This window comes from Manacus vitellinus, unplaced genomic scaffold (assembly GCF_001715985.3).
Source record: "Manacus vitellinus isolate BGI_N305 unplaced genomic scaffold, ASM171598v3 scaffold_29_pilon, whole genome shotgun sequence".
Taxonomy (NCBI): domain Eukaryota; kingdom Metazoa; phylum Chordata; class Aves; order Passeriformes; family Pipridae; genus Manacus; species Manacus vitellinus.
In genome coordinates, this window is record NW_021940207.1 from 3,606,776 (window position 1) to 3,627,084 (window position 20,309).

The window sequence follows — 20,309 nt, forward strand, 5'->3', positions numbered from 1 at the left end:
AACACTGGCCATGGCTGGAGTGCTGGTGTTTGCTGTGGGTCAGGCAGGGAGGTCGACGCACCCACGTCTGGGCTCCAGCTGTGCTCTCCCTGCTGCCAGCGCCCGTGTCAGGTCAGCAGGGGAGAACGTGGGCAGTTTGCAGTGCAAACACAAGTACAGTCAGAGCACACAGGTTTCCACTCCCACAGCCCTGCACAATGTCAGCACGCAGACAGAGCAGCTCCTTCTGACTGAGGGGAGGAACAATGGGAAAAGACAGCTGGACATGCTGCCTACAGGAGCTGGTCTGTCACACCATCCCCACCACCCCGGCCACTGTCCCTGCTCAGCGAGATGGGGCTGTAGGCAGGGAGTGGATCTGCTGGGGAGTAGAACTGCTAAGAGGGCAAGAAGGGAACCCCTTCTCCTGACACCACTGTCAGTCAATCACATGCAGGTCTGAGCAAAAAGCCCTGCAGCTGAACTGGCTCATTTCTGACTCTCCCAAGGCAGGAGATGAGCTCAAACCAGTCTGCTCTGCTCTTTGTGACCAGCCCGTGCTGGCACCATCCAAACATCCTCATGTCCGAGCTGAACTGGGAGTAAGATAAACCATGAGCAGAGAGCCTCTGGCTCAGAACTCTGAACAGGGAAAGGGGCTGGTGCCCCACTGTCAGGCAGAGTCGACTATCCAGGAGTGCTGCAGTTTCAGATGCTCCAGATAAATCCATGTTAGAAGTACCGGTGTTCCCGCTGGAGCACGGCCACTTGCTTGACACCTGAACACGTTCCTATTCCAGCACTGGTACCAAAGCTGTGAACAAATGCACTTGCTTCCCACGGTCCCCACACAGTGCTAAGAACAAGGGTAATTCCAGTGCAGTGTCAAGCCAGGACTGTGCTTACATCCCACTGCAGGAGGCATCTCAATGCACTCCCGGGAGTTACGTTCCTAATTTTAACTCTTCCTTTTCATGCGCTGCTGACTCAGTACATTTCACCACGGACTAGTGTTTTCCATATGTGGTGGCTGTTAACAGGTGACCTTCTTGGGTGGAAGGAACGAAGTTGATCACAAACTCTCCAGAGGGTTTGAGCTAAGGAAAAAGCAGGATGGGGGGGGCAGCAGATCTCTGCTGTTTATATCAAACTCCAGGCATGCTTTAGTAATGCAGCCAAACACCTGAAATCTGATGCGTGGCCTCAGCTGGGCTGCGCTCACTTCTCAGCAGAGAATGAAACAAAACTCTGGAAACAAAAACAAAAAGGGGAACAGGGTTTGCTACTCCCATAAAGTGGGGTGTGCTGAACCTCAGGTCCCAACACGATTGTCCTGGTCACTGTGGGGTCACAACAGGGGCACAGGGGTGTGAACCCCGTGAGCTCACACCTCCCGGGGAGCTGCCACAGACTCTTGCCAGGGGACTGTGGCCACACTGCCACCCCTCCAGCTCCTCCTGGCCTCCTCTGCTGCACCAGCCCATCCCAGGGGTGCTGCTCTCTGAACCAGCCTCACCTCGATCCGCAGAAACCACAGGAGACTTGTGTTTCTTGGCTGTACAGCTGCCAAGCAAACAGGCTGGGCACATCCAGTGACAGGAGCAGAGTCCCAAACCCGGCAGTTCTGAGGAACTGCTCCATTTTCCCAGCTATGGAGAAACGGGATCAAAGTGTACCTCCACGGAATTTTCTGCAGGGAAATTGTGAGCACTGTGGAGAAAGAGTTTTCCTGGGAATTAAATGGATAAGAAAGGCTGGAGACTGGGAAGCTGGTTAGGAGGAGGCTTTAGCCTGAGGGGCAGAAATAAATACCTGGAGAGAGCTGAGCAGCCCTGACAGAGGCAGGAATGGAGTTCTCCCAAGTGACTGATGGAATCACCAGGTCAGACAAGGATGCTGAAGCAGCTTGATGAGCAGGGAAGAGCAGCATAGGATAACACAGCCTGTGCAGGCAGGGAGGGTCTGTGGATCTCTGGCAATTTATAGGCCTTGCGTCCTATTTTTTGTTTAAATAATACAAACTAGTGGTGAGGAGGGACAAAAAGAGAAGTAAACATTCTGGCTAAGAACAAACCCAGATAGTCTCAGTTGGAAGGGACTCAGAAGGATCTACGAAAAGTAGAGAACCAAAGCAGGTCCATCAAATGCCAACTGTGATGATGTGGAAGGGGAATTAACACCCGACACAGAGGATGTGACATTCATTGATTCAACAGAAAAACATCAGGAAGAAATACTGTAATTCATGTGAGTTTTAAAACTTTATTTCAAATATCCATGGTTTCCTTTTATATTATCAATGTGCTAGACGTTCACACTACTGGCAGAATACAGGCAATTTAAAATATACAATATTCAAACACATTTATATGTAACAGAAATTATGGAATGTATTTACAGACATACAGCACAGGATGAAGCTTTAAAATCCTTTACTCTATTAATTACACGTTTACACTGTTTTGAGAAATAACAAAATTAGATCACTTTGTAAAACATCACAGTATCCATACAAAAGCATTTTTTAGATGTCCAAATTCACCTTTCAAGTCCTCTGTTTCTGAAACAGTTTTTCAAAGAACCATTTATAGTCATAAAAGGGTAAAAATACCGTTTGCCATCCTGTTGCTACCAGAGGTGCTACAACAGAGGTGCTCTGGTGCTGTAAAGAGTTGTGTCTGATGGATTTGAAGTGGGACACCGGTGGTGGGGCCTCTCAAAAGCCTCCCCTTCAAAGGGGGAAGACCCAAACTCTGCTCTGCCCTGAGCCCCCAGTGGCTGGGATGCTCCACCTGGAGTGTGTAACCTCACTGAGCCTCAGACGCTGCCCAGGGCTCGCCAGGTTTGAGGATGGATGGTGACACCACACAGTCAGTGCAGGAACACCAGCAGCATGGAACACTCAGGTGGGTCCCTCCCACATCCTCCAACACAGAAGCCCCAGAGAGGAAAGACAATCACCTCTTTGCTTTAACAAGGAACTTTATACATGTTTTCTTTCAAATATTCTTTTCATGGGATACAACAAAAATTGCACATAAATACACTGGAAAATCCCAACCCATTTTGCAAGAGAGAACTGAAGTCAATTTGGTGTAACACATTAAATAAACCGTACGATGAAACTTCAGGTTTGGATTTTGTCCTAAACATCTGGACCAGATTTAGTGCTTGCCAGCGTGAAAACACAGGATTACAAACGTCAAACTAACACGATCCCCTACACTGAAACTGCCAGAGTGAACATTGCTTAGAACCAAGTACCCAGTGCTGGGGACCCCCCACCTGCCCAGACACACGGGCTCACACGGCTGAGAGCCACAGGCAACGCAAACAGCCCTTTCTTGCCGGCCAGACTTGAGCTCCCACCAAGTTAATTACTAAAAACTAGTATTAATGAAATGTCAAACTTCCACCAACCTGAATAGTATTAAGTTTCATTCTTTTAAGTGCTGGAAGCTGGACTGAAGCAATCACCACACCCTTTCAATTCCATGAAGGGACTGGTTTTCTTCAGAGATATTTAAATAGCCCACAAGAGGCATGCTGCTAAATGCAACATGTCCCTGTAACAATACAGGTGACCTAATGTTGGAAACCAAGATGAAGTCAGTGCCCCCCTCTCTCAGATGATGTGCAAAGACAAACACACCAGGAACACCTGTGTCTGTGTCTGTGCTGTTGCCAGCAAGTGGCAGAACCTTCCCCTCAGCAAACTGCAGCAAAGCCTTCAGACACCTCTATGTAACCCTTTGAGAATGAGAATGCTCCTCACAAACAAAATTAAGTGAAACACAAGAGCTACTTCAGGGGGAAAGAATGCCCATCTGGGGCTGCTCTTCCTGTGTGTACTGTGAGTTACTGGCACCTTTAGGCATCAATTCCTTGCAGGGTTCAGGAAGAGCATGAGGAGGTTTCTCTTTGCAGCTGGGCAGTTTTAGACACCCTCCAGGTGTTTTCTCCACTTGCAGCATGATAAGTCAATGCCAATAAGAAGCAACCAAAATAATGATGTGAAACAAGGGATTCAACAGTCACCACAATGGACCTTGAAAGAAATACATGAAGCAAAACAAAGTGGACACAAAACTGCAAATCAAAAGGGAAAAAACGCAGCTAAGACGAGTCCTTGGCAGCTCCCACCACAGGTTTACTTCTGCAAAAATGACTTTTAGCTAACTTGTTCCCATTTCTTCTTTCTTTATCTGCATAAAATCCTCTTGGTGTATTCTGCTTCAAATGCATCCCCAAATGGAATACTACTGATGCCTGCAGTTGCTTTCAGACCCCAAGCACCATGTGTTAGTAGCATAACATTCTGGGATGCTTGAAATTGGGCAAAACCTGACAGAGGAACTGCATGGGTGGAGACCTGGATTTTGTGAGGTCTTTTTTTGGGGAAAAAAAAATTACTGTAATTGATCTGGTAGTGAGCTTGGCCTCGTCACTAGGAGCAGAGCACACAGAGCTGTCCTTGTTTTGCACATCAGTTTTCCAAGAAAATGCAAAACTTGTTGGCTGCCTCTCCCCTTCCTGTACACTGAATTTCCATTTTTATGTTAAGGAAAGAGGAGTAAAACCACCACATCTCTCTACATAAACTCCAATGATAAAGGGCTTTATTGAAAGCCTTGTCAAACCCCCCAAAGAGCAGCTGTGTTTGCACAGGCCCTGCTCTGACAACACCCAGCCCACCTCGGGATCTCACTGGGCTCTAACCCTAACACATTCTGTGCCTGCAGGGGATGCTTCAGCCCCTCCTGAATGAGTTAGTTGACAAAGGGCTCCTAGAGAGCAGCAAGGCAGGCTGGGATTGTTCACAGTGCAGAGAAATACACACTTGATTCCGGTGAGCCAGCAGAGATCTCCACCCACTGATGTCAGAAAAGTGTTCCAATAAAGACGTTAAACCCCCAACAGAAAGTGAACCCAGAGAGAATTCTGATGGGATTAAACACCGTTTGAACAGATCTGATTTAGTATCTTTTACTAACGTGTTTTTGGTGGAGAGAACAGGCAGTAAGTTTTCCTTTGGGAAATTTTCTTTTTCTTCAACTTTTAGTAATGAGGACATGCCAACACGAGTTACAGCTCTGTGAGGTTTGACCCTGTTACCCAACACTGCAGGTTAAGATTGTGTGATGCAATTTTTAAAATATTATAATAGAAATAACAGTTGTTCTTTGGAGGCAAAGAAACTCCATTTCTTTGCACTCTGTGGATAAAGAAAGAAATTTAATTCCCCATGTGACCACTGCAGCAACATCCTTTTTTTTTTACAAATTCCCCTAGGAACTGCTTTCCTAACTCTACATCCATATCTTCCACCTGCAAGGTCAGTTTCTACAGCTGGCTCCAACAGCCAGCCACTGGAATTCCTTGCCCTCCTCCCAACCCTCATTTTTTTAAATAAGGGGCAAAAAAATTGGTAGTAAAAATGTTACTGGAAACTGTTGTGATCTCCAAAAAAAATGGAGAAATGAAGTAAAACATTCCTGTCAGGAATCACGGAAACTCATTTCCTTAGAACAGAGCTCTGTGTGTTTGGATGCACTGCATGGGCAGTAAAGTCTTCAGGTCCTTCTGCTTAGCCAAGGTAACCCAAAAGGTCCCGGAGGTCTTTACACAGCAGACAAGTGGTGAAGTGGCTGCTGCTTTGGGGGTGCCAGCTCCAGGAGCGCCTGGACAGTCACAGCTACCTGTGTCAAACCCTTCTCTTCTAAAATATGCAGAGGCAAACATAATTGCTCCTGAATGGGGAACAAAACAAAGACAAAAACAAAATGGATGAAAACCACTCAACTGAAAAGAAAAAAAAAAATTAAGCAAAAGGTGACCGAAATATGAAAAGTTATGGACAGGCAGCACACACACACAGGGGTAGGACATGAAATTTCTGCTTGTGACTAAAGAACCATGACCTTGACTATTCAAAGAAGGTGGCCTTCAGCTAATCCCTGTGTTCATTTATTAAAAAACTCTACAAATAAAAAGGATTGTGGGAGAAGAGGGGAATAACAAATTGTCCTCCATCTCTGCCCACACTGACATGGCAGTGGTTTATGAAACCAAAAGCAGATGAACTTGAGGAGGGGGAAGCTTTGCTTCAACACGATGAACCTGCTGCAACACAGAGCAGGAGAGGAACCACAGCAGCACAGCTTCCTTACCAAATCACATCCCTTTTTGAGGGAGTCCTCACAGGACAAGCCTTGTCAGCTACAGCCTGAGGGGAGCCCTGCTGTGAGCAGGGAATGAGTCACCACCACTCACTCATGTCCCAGAAGTGCCCCCGGCTTAGCGGGGACCCCCAAAATCTTTCTGAGGAATAACAGGAATACGCAAAATGCAAAAAGAGGTTTCAAAGTGTTTATTAACAGTTCTGCTATTCTCAGTCTAAGAGGTACTTAAAGCCTCATCCTACAGAAGTCCTTGGCACTCCTGGCCATCCTCACTCCACAACAGCCAGGATACATGTCCAACAGTTCTCTGTATCTGTAGAAAACAACCCAAGTGTGTCCTTCCTATAGAGCTACAGAGACTATTTTTCATGTGTTATTTTCGCACCAACTGGCATTTCTCCACTCCTTGAGTCTTTACTGATTTCTGATGTTAAAGAAATCCTTCAGCACAAACAGTGGCAGCCAACATTCCTCCCGCAAAGCTCCGAGTGGAGAGAAAACAAGTGAACCCAGACTGAAATTCTCACAGGAAGCCACATATGATCAGGCTAAAATACATTTTTCTTCCAGCAAAATTATGTTACTTTGAAAAAAGTGTGCTTTTTAAGAAAATACTTGTAAACTTGAGGAAATATGCCTTATCTTTTTTCCTTATGTATGCAAACAGATAAGGGAAAAAGCTTTGGAATGACTCCATACCACAGACAGCAATGACAAACAAAATTTAAAAACTGGAAGGCACTGTTAGTGTAAAACCCCTTGCAGCTTTTATCACAGTGTTCACTAGAAGTTAAGAAACATAGGAACCGAGTTCATTCTAGTTCATACCAGTAAGCAGTGCAAAAATAGCTTACTTAAAAATAAAACAATCTGCCCCTGTCAAAGGTCCCCTCTTTCCTCAGGGATGTTTGGCTTGGACAGAACACTTTGTGTGGCTTGGACAGAGAGCACCAGCTCTTTGACTTGCTCCTTTGTTAAATACTCACTTTGTGGTACAAAAGCTTGTGAGATCCACGTACACATAACACATTTTACTGGTAGTGACCACATTTGCAACTGAACTCTTGTGTGTCTTAAACTGTGGTTCAGAGTTGTTCCAGACTATCGCTGGAAGGCCAACACCACTTGCACTGGGCTTACAAGCCATTTACTGCACTTGCAGATATAACAGAAATTTATTGAAGACATATTTGGAACAGCCATTTACTGAACACTTACCTGACACTGGTCTCTCAGCAGAGCTCCCTGAATCAATCTACACTCTGAGGAGACACGGTCTGTTACACACACACCAGGAGTGCCCTGAAGCTCTGAGATGTCCCTGAGACATTAAAGCATTAAAGCACCAGGATGCTTTCCCAGGGGAAGGGAAAAGCTGTGAAGCTTTATGGAAGACTTCCTGAGTTTTGTAAAACAGTGAAGAGTGCTTGTGCAGCCAGGGCTTATATTTCTGCAATTGCATGATACAAAGGTTTCTGAAAATGAGGGTAAGAGGAAGAAGGGAATAAGCACGGAACAAGCTTATGTTGGGGCGCCCACGATCCAGCGGCAACTCAACAAGTTTTTGGTGAGTTTTATCCAGAGCACAGTAAATTGCTATGACATTCTGTAGCATCTGACAGAATCTTAAAAGACTTCTTTCTGTGCCAGAAAACTTAAAGCTGTTGAAGGGCTTAATTTTTCTGAAAATTTCCTGCTTGAATTGTTGTGAAGTTCAAGCAGCTCAGGATTTACTGACAGTTATTTTAAAAATCCTGAGTCAAAGTAATAAAACAGAGTATATAAATTTGAGACATCAGATGCTCTCAGAAGCAGGATGAGGGACTGGGGTTAAGAAAAAAATAAAGCTACAAGGATCTGTGAACAAAACTTACCAGACCGTGTCTCCTAAGACTGTGAGATCTCATCAAGAACACTGACACTGAAAAAAATACTTCACATTGTTCAACATTTTTCATCAGATAATCCTCGGGAAATTTACCAGAGTGGGTGCAATTCCCATTATACAGATGAGGAAAGAGAGGCACAACCTGACAGTGCAGTTTCCTAATACTGCACCATGGGTCAGCAGACTACAGAATGCAGCCACGTCCTCAGCTCAGCCTCAGGTACTACCCCAGGGACTGCACCTCCTCCCCTGTAAAGCATTTTATCTGCTCAATGTGACACAGCAAATACAAATGTGAATGAGGTCACAGATGGTTGTGTGGGTGCACCAATGTGTTTACACATTGTACTTGTCACCTCTGTCCCATCTGTGGGAAACAAAGCACTTCATACACACAGTCTTGACAAAACCCAAAATCTGTTCCCAAGCACCGGAGCGATGGAGGGAGGAAGCAGCACCACTACCCCTCAGCTAGAGAAAACAGACCCAGCGATAGAACATACAGAGCGTTAGCATTAGAGTACAGTAAAACACCACAAAGCCCCAGAGCTGAACGGAAAGGGAGACAAGACTGGATTCTTCTGAATCTGTCCCCAGGGAAAGAAGAGTCTCAACTGTTCTTTTAACGCTGAGGTTTAGCTGAAGAATGTCAGAAGGGGAACAAAGATTGTCCTGTCCAGAGTGTGTGAGCAGGAAGGGAAAACAGACAGAAAAAAAAGGTCAGTCAGTGAGCCATAGCAACATCCACGAAGCAGTCAGTTATCAGACATCTCAGATACAACCTACATGTTTGAGAAGCACATCACAGCTGGTTAATTCTCACACACAAATTTGCAAGACTCCTATTGCAAAGAACTCAGTGTCAGTGAGGTGCCTGTCACTTGTACATCTCAAACTATTCCTTGTTGTTAAAAACAGCAGTTTACACACACTTTAGTGAAAATCATTTTTCTCCAGAAAAGAAGAGGTTACAGGTTTCTGAGATGTTGCTGGCACTGAGTACTCACCAAAGCTCAGCCTCCACATGTAACTTAAGTTAATGAAAACGGCAGGACAAGGAATTATTCATGTGTAATTGATGCCTGAATGCAGCATCCTGCAGAAATATCTATTACTAATTAGAGTTTAAGAGTTCTGTAACTATTCCCACTGTGTGTTTTTCCCCTCCCTTTCCCACAGGTAGCTGCTATAATCAGTGAAATCTAGATGCATGTATCAATCTGTTCAGCTGCCAATTTCCTTTGATCCAAGGGCTTTAACCACAAAAGGTCCTACAGAAATGGCTGCTCTGCTGTAGTGCCTGTAATCAGCCTTCTCTAAAAGTAGCCTTCCCCTTAGAAGGTAAGTATTCCTATATAGATCCATGCTTTCAGAAAGCTTTTTATTTTTGTAATTAGTATTAAAATGAAAGGAAATATCTGCAGGCATCTTTTGAAGAAAAGCACACTAGGCTGCCACGCCACTCTTACAAACAGGTATCTTACATTCACATCTCAGTGGATATGTAATGCAGACATGTGAGAGTAACTTTAGAGCTCAGGTGGGGGTGTTCCAGGAAGTTTTCCCAGAGAGACTCTCCTTGAACTCTTTCACATTAAAACAAGATACATAAGAAAAACAGGAGAGTCCCAGACAGTAGATGCAGCAGTTAGAGCAGCCTGGGATTACAAGGGACTTTTTCTTGACTGGTTTTTTTGTTTTTTAATTGTGGGTCATTTCAGGGATCTGCTCTGTACTGCAATCCCATAAAAATTACATCTTCATACTTGAGGGAGCTATAAATAGGGAAGCTGGGATGGAATTGCACAATTTTGCTCCAGATGAATTTATATTGTGCAGCTCTGCTGGGATCAAAAGTCCAAAGTTTCTTAGGGGACCAAAATAGTGCAGGATCTCAAAGTAATAACAATCACTTAGAACTCCCTACCACATTCCAACACAATTCACCACTGAGCCATGTGAAATTGCCACACAGCTCAATAAACATGGCATCCTAAAATGCCAGTGGCTCAAATGCCTGCAAATGAAACTACCTGAAAGCACCAGAAAACCCTGCATGACTGACTGAAGAGCTGCCTTTAGATGCATCTGGCACATGAGCCACTTTTCCCTTTAAGAATACTAAAGAAAGAAACCACCACCTACAACAGAAACATTAATGTTTTGCAGTGTAACAACCCAAAATCAATTAGTGCACTTAAAGAAAAATTCAGAAAAACATGATGTATTAAAACTATTTCTAGTGAGACAGCTGCTATGTAAGACAAAGTGCAAAGCACAGGACAGCATAAACCAGCATAAATGGACTAACAGGGTAGGATGGACTATTTTATATGTTCCCACCTCCTAGATCTTCCGAGTTTCAAAAGAGGACAAGGAATAGCAAAGACAGACTTGTACCATTGGCACATAACAAAAGAATTAGGATCTATGCAAAGACAGCTACCAACCATCAGAGAAAGGCCCATAACACTGCAAATGTTGGTAAGACAGGAGAGACATTCATGTAAGAGAATTATTGTGAAGGAATATGAAAAGCTTTGGAATATAAACAACACATGCAAAATGTTATCCAAATTTTATCCCACTTTTAAGCTGTCACACACATATCTAATCTTAAGAAAATGTAACTGGTTTTTGAGAAAAACTTTCCAGTTCTACAAGCAGAATTGACCTGCATCAGCTATTATGAATTTGAGGCACAACAGTGACTCAGACCTCTGATAAACTCTATCTGACTTCATTTTGCTCTGGAAGACCCTGCAAGATCAGTCTGATCAGCACTGCAGGACAGCCTAGACTTGAACCGTCTCAACTTTTGATCATTTTGTTTTAATCCAAACTTTCAAAGAAGGTTCTATTTTCTGAAGCCCACACAAAACTGCATCTGCAACATCATATCAGGATAGCAGAAATACGTACCTGAGGCACTCCAATCCTTCTGCAAGCTTCCAAGAAATTCTCCACGTTTCGTCTGCATTTTGCCATTGTAAGTTTAGGCTGCAAAAAAGCAAAGGCATACAGTGTTCTTAACTGGCAAGATTTTAAAAGATTTTTATTTTTTGTTTAAATAAAACTCTTAATAAATCTCTTTGCCAACAACATACTGCACTGACATAAGCTTGTCTAACTCAAAGCAGGCTCTGCTGAAGTTTGCTTTACTTAGAAAACCAAGCCCAATTTTCAAAGTTGTTTTATGAAAAGCAAAGTTATGAATGCTTAATGTTTTTTAAAAAAGAACAATCCTAAGCTCTGCAATATTTATAAACACAGTGTTATATAAAACTGGCTAACACTTTTACATGATTATTGTAAAAAATGGTTTAACTCTACTCCAGCCAAAACCAGCACGCTGGCTTTCATACTGAGATTCCAGAGCAATTTCATTATACGAAGCAATCTAGAGTCTATTGTGGATTACTATAATGCAAAAATATATAAATATCAAACCCTATTTCAATTAACAAAGAGTTAAAAAAAAAAGGTTAGATGAAACCAAAAAATAACTGAAGCTTGCTGCTTGTCAGCCTCTTGTAGATGTGTTTGATGTAGCTGTTTGAATTGCACTCACTGGCATTTTTCAAGTGAGGGTTTTTCTGCAGTCAGCTTTCACACCTCTCCAGACATACCACAGCACAGGCTCTGTCTTGTTTCTGTTCTCGAAGCTTACTCCTTTCTGGTTCAAGAGACACAAGCTCCCTGCTCCCCTGGACAAGCTACTCACAGTCTATGTAGCAGCAGCCAGTGGCCTCTGTGAGTTCAACACTTCCATAAGTGTTGGGGCTTCTTCTCTCCCCTCCACATGCTGCATTTCCCCACCAAGGAAGCAGGTTAAAGGCCAGCACTGACTTCTTCCTCCCAAAGGATGAAGGGAATACAAAGATCACATTGTGCCTGGGGAATGACACTGTGCCTCTTCTGCTCCTGGAGCCACGTGACTAAAGGCTGCCTCTTCCTTGGGATTCACATGACAAAGCCATGATTTAATTCCTCACATAGAATATTCAGGAGCTCACAAAACCAGGCCATTGAAAAGATCTTCTCGGTGACACAAGTCTTCTGAGCAGTTGCTACATGCCTTTGCTCTGAAGGATTCCACAATCTGCCTAAAATGTTGCTGTGTCCAGTTCAATCCTTCTCAAAATAACGAGGGCATCTGCCTGTCCACAATGATACCATTGGTAGCCCTGCAAGTGCCAGTTCAAATTCCAACCAACACAAAGAATGACTCCAAAAGAAGGATAAGTGAGCACTACATGCATATTTCAACTTCTTCCCTCAGTCTTCAGTTTTTTTCCTTTATTCATACAATTTAAAGGTGCATAACAAGCAATTTGTCTGTTCATACTACTTTTAAGTAGCTGATCCTAAATATTTTCACTAAACTTTGAATTCTTCAAACACAGATTAGGTAAATAATCTGCTGTTACCTTGCAGTTTTTGACCTTTCCTTAATTCTGTGCTTTCCCTCAATGATACACAGTAATGTGGTCAGAAACAGATCACCCTCAGTGCTTTCCAGAAACACTGAGCCAGGCAGGGTAAGAGAAACAACTTCAGAAATTTTCAAATTCTCTGTGTGCTTCCCTCCTCCTTGCTCTCAACAGTCCCCTGACACAACAACCTTTTTTTCCTGTTATCACAGAGGTATGACTGGATTTGTTCAGTTCCAGGAGATGGTGTTCTCCAAGTAGTTTGAGTGTGCTCTGCTAAAATTCCTAAGCAGAGGAATTTCTAGGGCTGTGGACACAGGAATCAACTTAGTCCCTCCGCCTGTTTTGAATGTCTTCTGTAATGGGATCCTACTTGTTGTAGAGAATGTTTTAATTCCCCACTATCTGTTTTCCTGAACTTCTCAGATGTTTTGATCTTTTGAAATATCCTATTTCAGTTTTCATGATGAACTCTTACTTCACTAGTCTTCAACTTAACATGTTTAGGGAGGACTTGAAAATGTTAACATTTGCTTACAATCTGTGTCAGAAGTAACTTCATTTAAATGAAACAAACCCAAACAGAATTTCTTTTAATGACACTACAGACCTGTTTCAAACAGGACAGATGGTTACTTTTTCGTCATGTAAGTCCACAGAGAACACTCGGTTTAGCATTTTTGTCTGGATCACAGGACTTTGTTGGATGTTATTCTGGACAGCTATAAAATACTGTCATTATTACCCACTTACCACAGCAGGGGAGGGGACGTGAATGCTGGGGACAGAGCGGGGCCGCACGTGGTTGGCCAGATGGCACAGGACAACACCGTCGGTGAGAGCGGCTCCCAGATCGCTGGGCAATGACACCTTCAGCCGCGACTCGATGTTCTGCGGAGAAACGGACACACACAGGGACTGAGGGCTGGCTTCCTCCAGCAGATCCATTTGCACAAGTTTGTACAAGGCAGAGCTCCTGCATTCCAGCTCTGTCCATCCTCATGGCATTTCCAACCAGCCTTCTGAATAACCTCAAGGGAAGCTCTGTGCACTACTGAGGCCCAGAGCCGGCCGCAGTCTGGGAGCAGTTGAGTTCAATGAAGAACAGTTTCATCGTACAGCACAGTGGACTAATACAACCATTATTCAAAAATAATGGAAATCAGGATCTAGGAATAGTATTCCTAACCTTACACATTCTCAGAGAACAGTTCTGCCAAGGGAAGTGAAAATAATTGCCTTCGTGGCTTGGAGGACAATACAGTCAACAAAAGTCAAGACAACATTTTTGCCTTTAAATAAAAATCTGAACTACTCAGCATAAACAGTCCTTTAAAAAGGAGGTAGTTATAGCATTTGTATAAGAGAATGAATAAAAATTCAATTCAACTTTCAAACTATTTAAAATAATGCTGTGTGAATTTCACTTTTAATACTGTATCTAAATTTTTAAGTATTAAAAAAAGATTTAAGCTTACCCGGGAAGTAGAACAAGAGACAGACTACATACTGAACATTCTGGGATAAAAGAAGAGAGGGTTTGCAGACAGCACCAAGTTTTGTTTTACTTAAGGTAACTTTCTTCTTTTAGACAAAGATTGTCCTTACTTTAACAAAGAGAAGAAATTCTCTTTGTCCATCTGGGATGCTTATGGCTTTTAAGATTAGCTTCAACAAGTAAATTCTTATTTATTGGGAAAATTCCAACAATTGATGAGAGCACCTCAAGGAATCCCTTCACGTTCTCCAGAAACAAGTCTGGGGCAAAGTAGGGCAGTACCTTAATGCCATGTGGCATTTTCAATATTCATGTTTATTGTGGTTGCATCTGGAGACAAAATAGGAGCGCGGTGGCCCTGGACAGACAAGAAGTGCAAATATAAGAAACATTTGTGTCTCAAATGTTCTGCACTTAACTAAGGATAAGGCAAGAATCAATAGACAGATCCAGAACACACAAGGAAACCATACTGTCAGCATGACTGGCAGCAGTCTCTGCACTCCATCTGCTTTTCTGTGGGCTTTACAGCAAAGAGGAGTTTTAAAAAATGGATTAAAAGAGGACAGTGAGGCAATTTTCCAGGGAGTTCCTTACAAGTGTAAAAGCTGATGAGAAAGAAAGGAAGCACAAATTCATGTTAAAAGCAGAGTTCACTGGACACTCAGAAGTAGGAGTCAGCATACTTTATCTTACAGAATTTGAAGATGACTTTATCTACCACAAACAACCAAGTGAACACCACTGCACCCATCTGAAGGAACCACAGAGACTGTACCATGCCACTTAATTTTGGTCAACTATGCACCATATTGGGCCAGTGAAACTGGTGCAGAAGACAAAGGCAGATTGAGCAAGGTCACACAATTCCTACAATGTCCACGTTCTGGCTCTTGGCAGCACTCACCTTGCGAAGCTGCTCTATCAGCTCCAACTCTTCCTCTCGCTGTTTGGAGTTTTGTCTCACTTGAGGGTCTGCAGAATCATTAGCAGGAGACAAGGCACGGGTAGAGGATGAAGCTACAGCTAGAAGAGAAGCATGAAGAAAAGAAAATCACTAAGCACCGTTTTGCTCTGTGTCATTTGGTGCTGCACGTGAAGAACAGGGACAGTACATTCCTTTCCACAAATCTTTCTTGCCTTTAATTATTAATCAAACTAATGCTCTACTAATCTAAAGGAGGTGTTCTTTAACACATTTTTCTTTCTGTTGAGATTCTGTTCTTTCTGTTGGGTAATAGCCATGCCCAAATGAGGACAAAGTTTTGCCAGATGCAGTATGTTGAAGTGGTTCAGTCTTTCTCCAGAAATTGCAATTCTGGTGTATGCTACCGTGCAGTGCAAAATTTATCAAGCTGCCTTCACCAGTTGTTGAAGGCTTGTGTGGCAAAGGTGCAAGCACAGACCAGGAAGAACAAATTCTCATATTTCCACAGATATGACAAAGGAATATCTGACAGCTCTAAACAAAAGTTTGTTCACAAAGTATGTAATGCCACCTGTCTAAAAATGGCACTCTAAAAGCAGTTTGATTATAAAGACCTGAAGTAACCAAACACTGCAAACCCCAGGTAATGCAGATGTCAATATAATGTAGCAAAACTAGCTGTTTTCTGAGCTATATAACCTACCTTTCTTGGCTTCATCCCTGACAGCTGTTCGGAAAAGGAAACTCTCAGGTCGCTGGGAAGGGTTTCTATAGGAAGGCGGGGCTGCATGGCCAGGATATGGAGGGGAAAGGTGGACTAAACAAATGTGAAAAGGCACAGGAAAGGAAGGAGGAAGAAGGAAATGGTTAGAGTTTAAATAGGAAATGGGTTCAGCAATGTGGTAATTAAAAAGAACAAACCAAAAATTTTTATGTAATAATGACAAAATAAATTACAGCCATGCATGATAAAAGCACAGAGCAGGAAAAGGCACTTCCAAGGACACTTGCATGCAAAGCACATTCCACATACCAATTCCAACAACTGTTCTGACTCTTGCTGAATGCATCTGTGTGCCAAAGCCTGCATGAAGGCCTAAACCAGCCAAACCCTACGCTCTGCCTGAGGACATGTTTCATCCCTGTTGTCTCTTCCCTCACGTTTTTCTAAGGAGACCCAAATAACTGGGTAAATTCTCAAACACAGCAGTGCCACATACAGAGATAGGAACAGATGTTCCCTTCTCTTCATAGGACAAAGAAGCAAGCAGGCATTTTGATCTTATTTTTCAGAAATTTTTCTTCCTTTCCCTGTTACCTGTCTGAGTGGTAGGTGAACCAGAGGAGATGGTAGATCTGTCATCACTCTGTGAACAAAAAAGCAGAAGAGTATAAATGGTGCTAATCTGGAAAAGCTGTGACTACATTTTAATTTGCTGTGTTTTAAAAAAAGCTCCATCATCTAAATGCGTTGTTCTCAAAGTCTCATCTCTGCAGAGATAAAGCTTTTTCCTTTGCAGAAATGACACAAATGCTTTTTTCTGAGGAAATCAATGATGAAACAGCACTGACTGTTTACTCTTCCTTCCAACCCAAAGTGAAAAAGTATTCTTTGCAAAGGGAACACCAAACCCCAGGTATTTAGCAATATGCAAAACTGGCATTACAGTGGCCTCAATAAAGATACACCTTTTTGACACCTTTGTTAATGCAAAACTGCTATTTACTGAACATCCCTCCCCAGTGAAACACACTGTGGTTTTATCACAGTGCTTACACAGGCTAATGATTTCTTGTGAGAAATGCATTCAGTATAGCAGCTTCCACAGAAGAGAAAGAAACAGGTAAAGAGTACAAGTGTACTTTTGATGAACTCGATCAAGAGTAAATGATCTTGTACAGAAAAAGTAACATCAAAGACAACCAAGAACCCCTCCGAGCAGAGACTGGTTACCATGTTTTTATAGATCAGGCCTCCTGTAGACACAGCCTAAAGCTAAGATGAGGTAATACCTGCTACAGTTTAATCAGGTGAATCGGATTCATACCCTACCTGAACTTTTGATTAGACGCTGACAGACTAACACCTGTTAAAACAGATGTGTGGATCCGAGATTTTTTGTTGGCTCTACTGGTGAATGATAATAGCAAGAGATACCTTGACAGGACTGAAGGTAGAGGCACTAGGCAGGGTAGTAGCACAGCTTTCTTGGTTCAACCCTGAGAGTGACTGAATGCAGAAAGAAAGAGAAGGCAGTAGCAGAGTTAGAGAGCAGCTGACAGGTCATGCACAAAGGTGGAATGCAGCAAAGTTCAAAATGAAGAGGTGACCATGATCACATCCTCAGAAACACTCAACAAGCAACAGATCCATACTTGCTAAACTACATTTAAAGCCTTCCTATCCTCCTGAACTTTCTGGCTAATAAGCCTGGGAGGTGCAATGTTTCTTTTACACATAACACAGTGACATTAAAACAAGAATTAAGAACAGTAAGTGAGGCAAAAGCTTCTTTAGCAACACCTATGCCATCAGAAAAAAGGAAATTTTACCCTACAACAGTCCAATCTAGGCCACTATTAAAAATAAATAGCTTTCTTTTTAATGTTTTGAGAATGCTGTGCATTTTTAGTCACTTATTTTCCTATCAACTTTGTAAAATCTGAGAAACTCACATATAATGGGGTCAATAATACGTACTTTGTGTTTGCCACAAACACCTAACGCTGATCCTTGTGATTACACACAAAGTAAATGAGATTCTGTGGGTGGAATCTACCTCTTAGGGAAGATGTCAGTGTCAGAATTTACAGTGCTGCCATAAATAAAACACAGCCAACATTTCAATTATCACCAATATGAAACCCAACCAAATAAACAACTTTTCCTGTTTATAGAACAGGGACTCCAGTGTGCCCATCTGTCACTGACAAGTCAATCTAAAGGGCCAAATTCTGTGTCTTCTGTTATCAACACAGTAAACATTTGAGGACTGAATGGCTCAAGAATAAAACTATACTTTCTGAAACAGCACTCAAATAGCAAAGTGAGGAAAGAGGAATGTTCTTTCACAGGAAAGAACATCAAATGACACCTAGAAACTCTACAGGTAGTGAAAGACACACTTGGGAATGTTAGTATTTAAAACATTTGCAACTATTCTGCCACTTCAGAACAGGACAGCACAGCCAGAAGGACTTGAAGGAGAGGTTTATACTCAGGGCAAACCTTGCACACAAACATCTTTAAGCCCTGTCCAGATTTAACAGCTGATCCTCAAGACAGCCTCTTTCTCCAGAACAGGACAGAGCCAAAATCGTGGGTTTGTTTTGGTTTGTCTTTTTTAAGAGTTTCAAAATATCACTTGACTTTCACAACACATTAGCTAGCACAGGAGAACAGTAAAATAAACCACAACTGGGTGGGCTGTAACATTAAGGTATGTGTTTATTCCTGTATGAAAAGAGCAGGGCAACCTTGACACAGACTAACAAGAAGTCATCACAATGCACGTACCCAGCAGTGGGCGAAGGGAAGGGGAACACGGCACAGCACAGGGCAGGACAATCACAACAGCAACACACCACATGCTCTTCACCTGTTTGCGAGTCCCTGGCCTCCTTTTAATGGTATTGGTGTTATTGTCAATCTCAAACACAAAGAGAGGCTCAAAGCCATTCTGTCAGGGACAGTAAGGAAAGAAAGAGAGGGAAGAAAGGAAGAAGTAAGGCAAAGAACGACTGTAAGAAAAGGTAGCCACAATACTAGAGGAGCCAGGATGCTGCAGTTCAGACTCACACCACCCTCTGCACATGCTGCACGTGGCTTTTAGGTCTAGCACTGAAGTCAGAGAAATCTCCCTGTGCCAGGAACAACTGTAGATACAGGGAGTGCCAAAGCAAAGCCCAACCAGCACCCTGCACAAACCAAATAAGGATATTCCAAGGGAATTCGGTTTTTAAACATTTGAATATACAAACAGATACCAACGGTCTGAGTGAAAACTCCAGGATACAATTTAGCATAATTCAAGTTCTGCTTACTTTACCCATACCATTATTATTTGTAACACTCTGGTGCCTAAGAGCCTTAACTTAAAATGTTTCTGAGATCCCATGTGCTAACACTAACATGACAGCCTCAGGCCATGTTTGGGAGCACAACAATAAAACACAAAACAAGGAAGGGAGCACAAGGCAGCAATGACACAAAGGTTGTGAAAGGAAGAGGTCACTGCAGCTGCCTGATGCTCATTAAGCACCTCATGGGCTTCACAATAGAAAAATTAAGCAGCAGTTAGAGAGGATGTTTTGGGGTTTTGTTCCCTTCCATAGTGCTAACCTTGTAAGGGACAGTATAGGAGAAAACAAGAAGACATTTAAAGGAAAGTGAGATTTAGAAGCAATGAAGGCTGAAATCATTAGCCAAATCTAAAACCTTGATACCAGCTCAACAAGTAATCTCAATTGTAATGAATGGGACCACCCTTCTGAGAACAGCAAGAGCATACGGCTAGCATAAAACTTTTATTTTCTCAGAGAGGCCAGTGATTACATTTATTCAACATGTTACTTAGTCTGGTTCTCACAAGTCAACACAAAGAAATCCACCACAGCATGCAATGAAGTACTAAAGCCAGCCTCCACTTCACTTCAAATCACAGGTATGCAGAAGGAACTACAACTAAACTGAACCCCTAACATGCATAGAAGGTAAGGGCAATCATTTTGGGACTTCAAACAGACTGTCCCGAAGTTGTTTATAAACAGAAGGAAATGGTCAGAGTAAACTGTGCAACGTGAATACATTTTACCTTTAATTACTGATAAAAGACAACAAGAATACAACCAAATGAAACACCAAAGATTTTAAAAAGGAGATTCACAACTTAAATCTTGGTTTTAAGAAGTTTCTGTTAAAGCAGTGACAATACCAGACGAGTGAAGTAGTAAAATAAAAGGAAGCTCACTTGCTTTCTAACTACCTATTAGACTTAGTACTTTTAAAAGCCTTTCCTCATGTCCTCAGAAAGTAGACCTAGCTAAATTTCAAATCTGTTAGGGAAAATGTCAAATGAAATGCAATAAAATATAAAAAAGTAAAAGGAATAAGGAATTTCAAGTCTAAAGACAAACTTTTTTTTTTAAAAAGCAAACTGATGAACATTTCCTTGCTGTTTTTATCATATAAAATATATTTGTGGAAACAAAAAATGCTACAAATTCATGAGCTAGTATGGGCTTAATGTTCCAGTTACAGTAATTGCCAGAAACAGCTGCCCTGGCATATGTCATCATTAGACACAGGGTGTATTTCCACTACAGAAAAGAGCTGCAGATCATACTTCAGCAGTTCAGAAACCCCAGCATTCCATATACTATTACAGTTTAGCGCTGCTGA

General features: G+C 42.4%; 1 protein-coding gene across 1 annotated transcript in view; it reads right to left on the reverse strand.

Annotated features, from left to right (window-relative positions):
• Positions 1 to 2,230: 2,230 nt before the first annotated feature.
• The window catches only part of LRCH3 (leucine rich repeats and calponin homology domain containing 3), a 36,246-nt gene continuing 18,167 nt past the window's right edge, over positions 2,231 to 20,309 (reverse strand). The window contains exons 13-20 of the mRNA XM_018074944.2: positions 18,508 to 18,588; positions 17,067 to 17,138; positions 16,227 to 16,275; positions 15,612 to 15,725; positions 14,888 to 15,006; positions 13,236 to 13,373; positions 10,972 to 11,049; positions 2,231 to 5,729 (exon numbers count right to left, since the gene is read on the reverse strand). Of these exons, the coding sequence (XP_017930433.1) occupies positions 5,601 to 5,729; positions 10,972 to 11,049; positions 13,236 to 13,373; positions 14,888 to 15,006; positions 15,612 to 15,725; positions 16,227 to 16,275; positions 17,067 to 17,138; positions 18,508 to 18,588 (780 nt within the window). The 3' untranslated portion in view covers positions 2,231 to 5,600. The remainder of the gene's footprint in view (positions 5,730 to 10,971; positions 11,050 to 13,235; positions 13,374 to 14,887; positions 15,007 to 15,611; positions 15,726 to 16,226; positions 16,276 to 17,066; positions 17,139 to 18,507; positions 18,589 to 20,309) is intronic.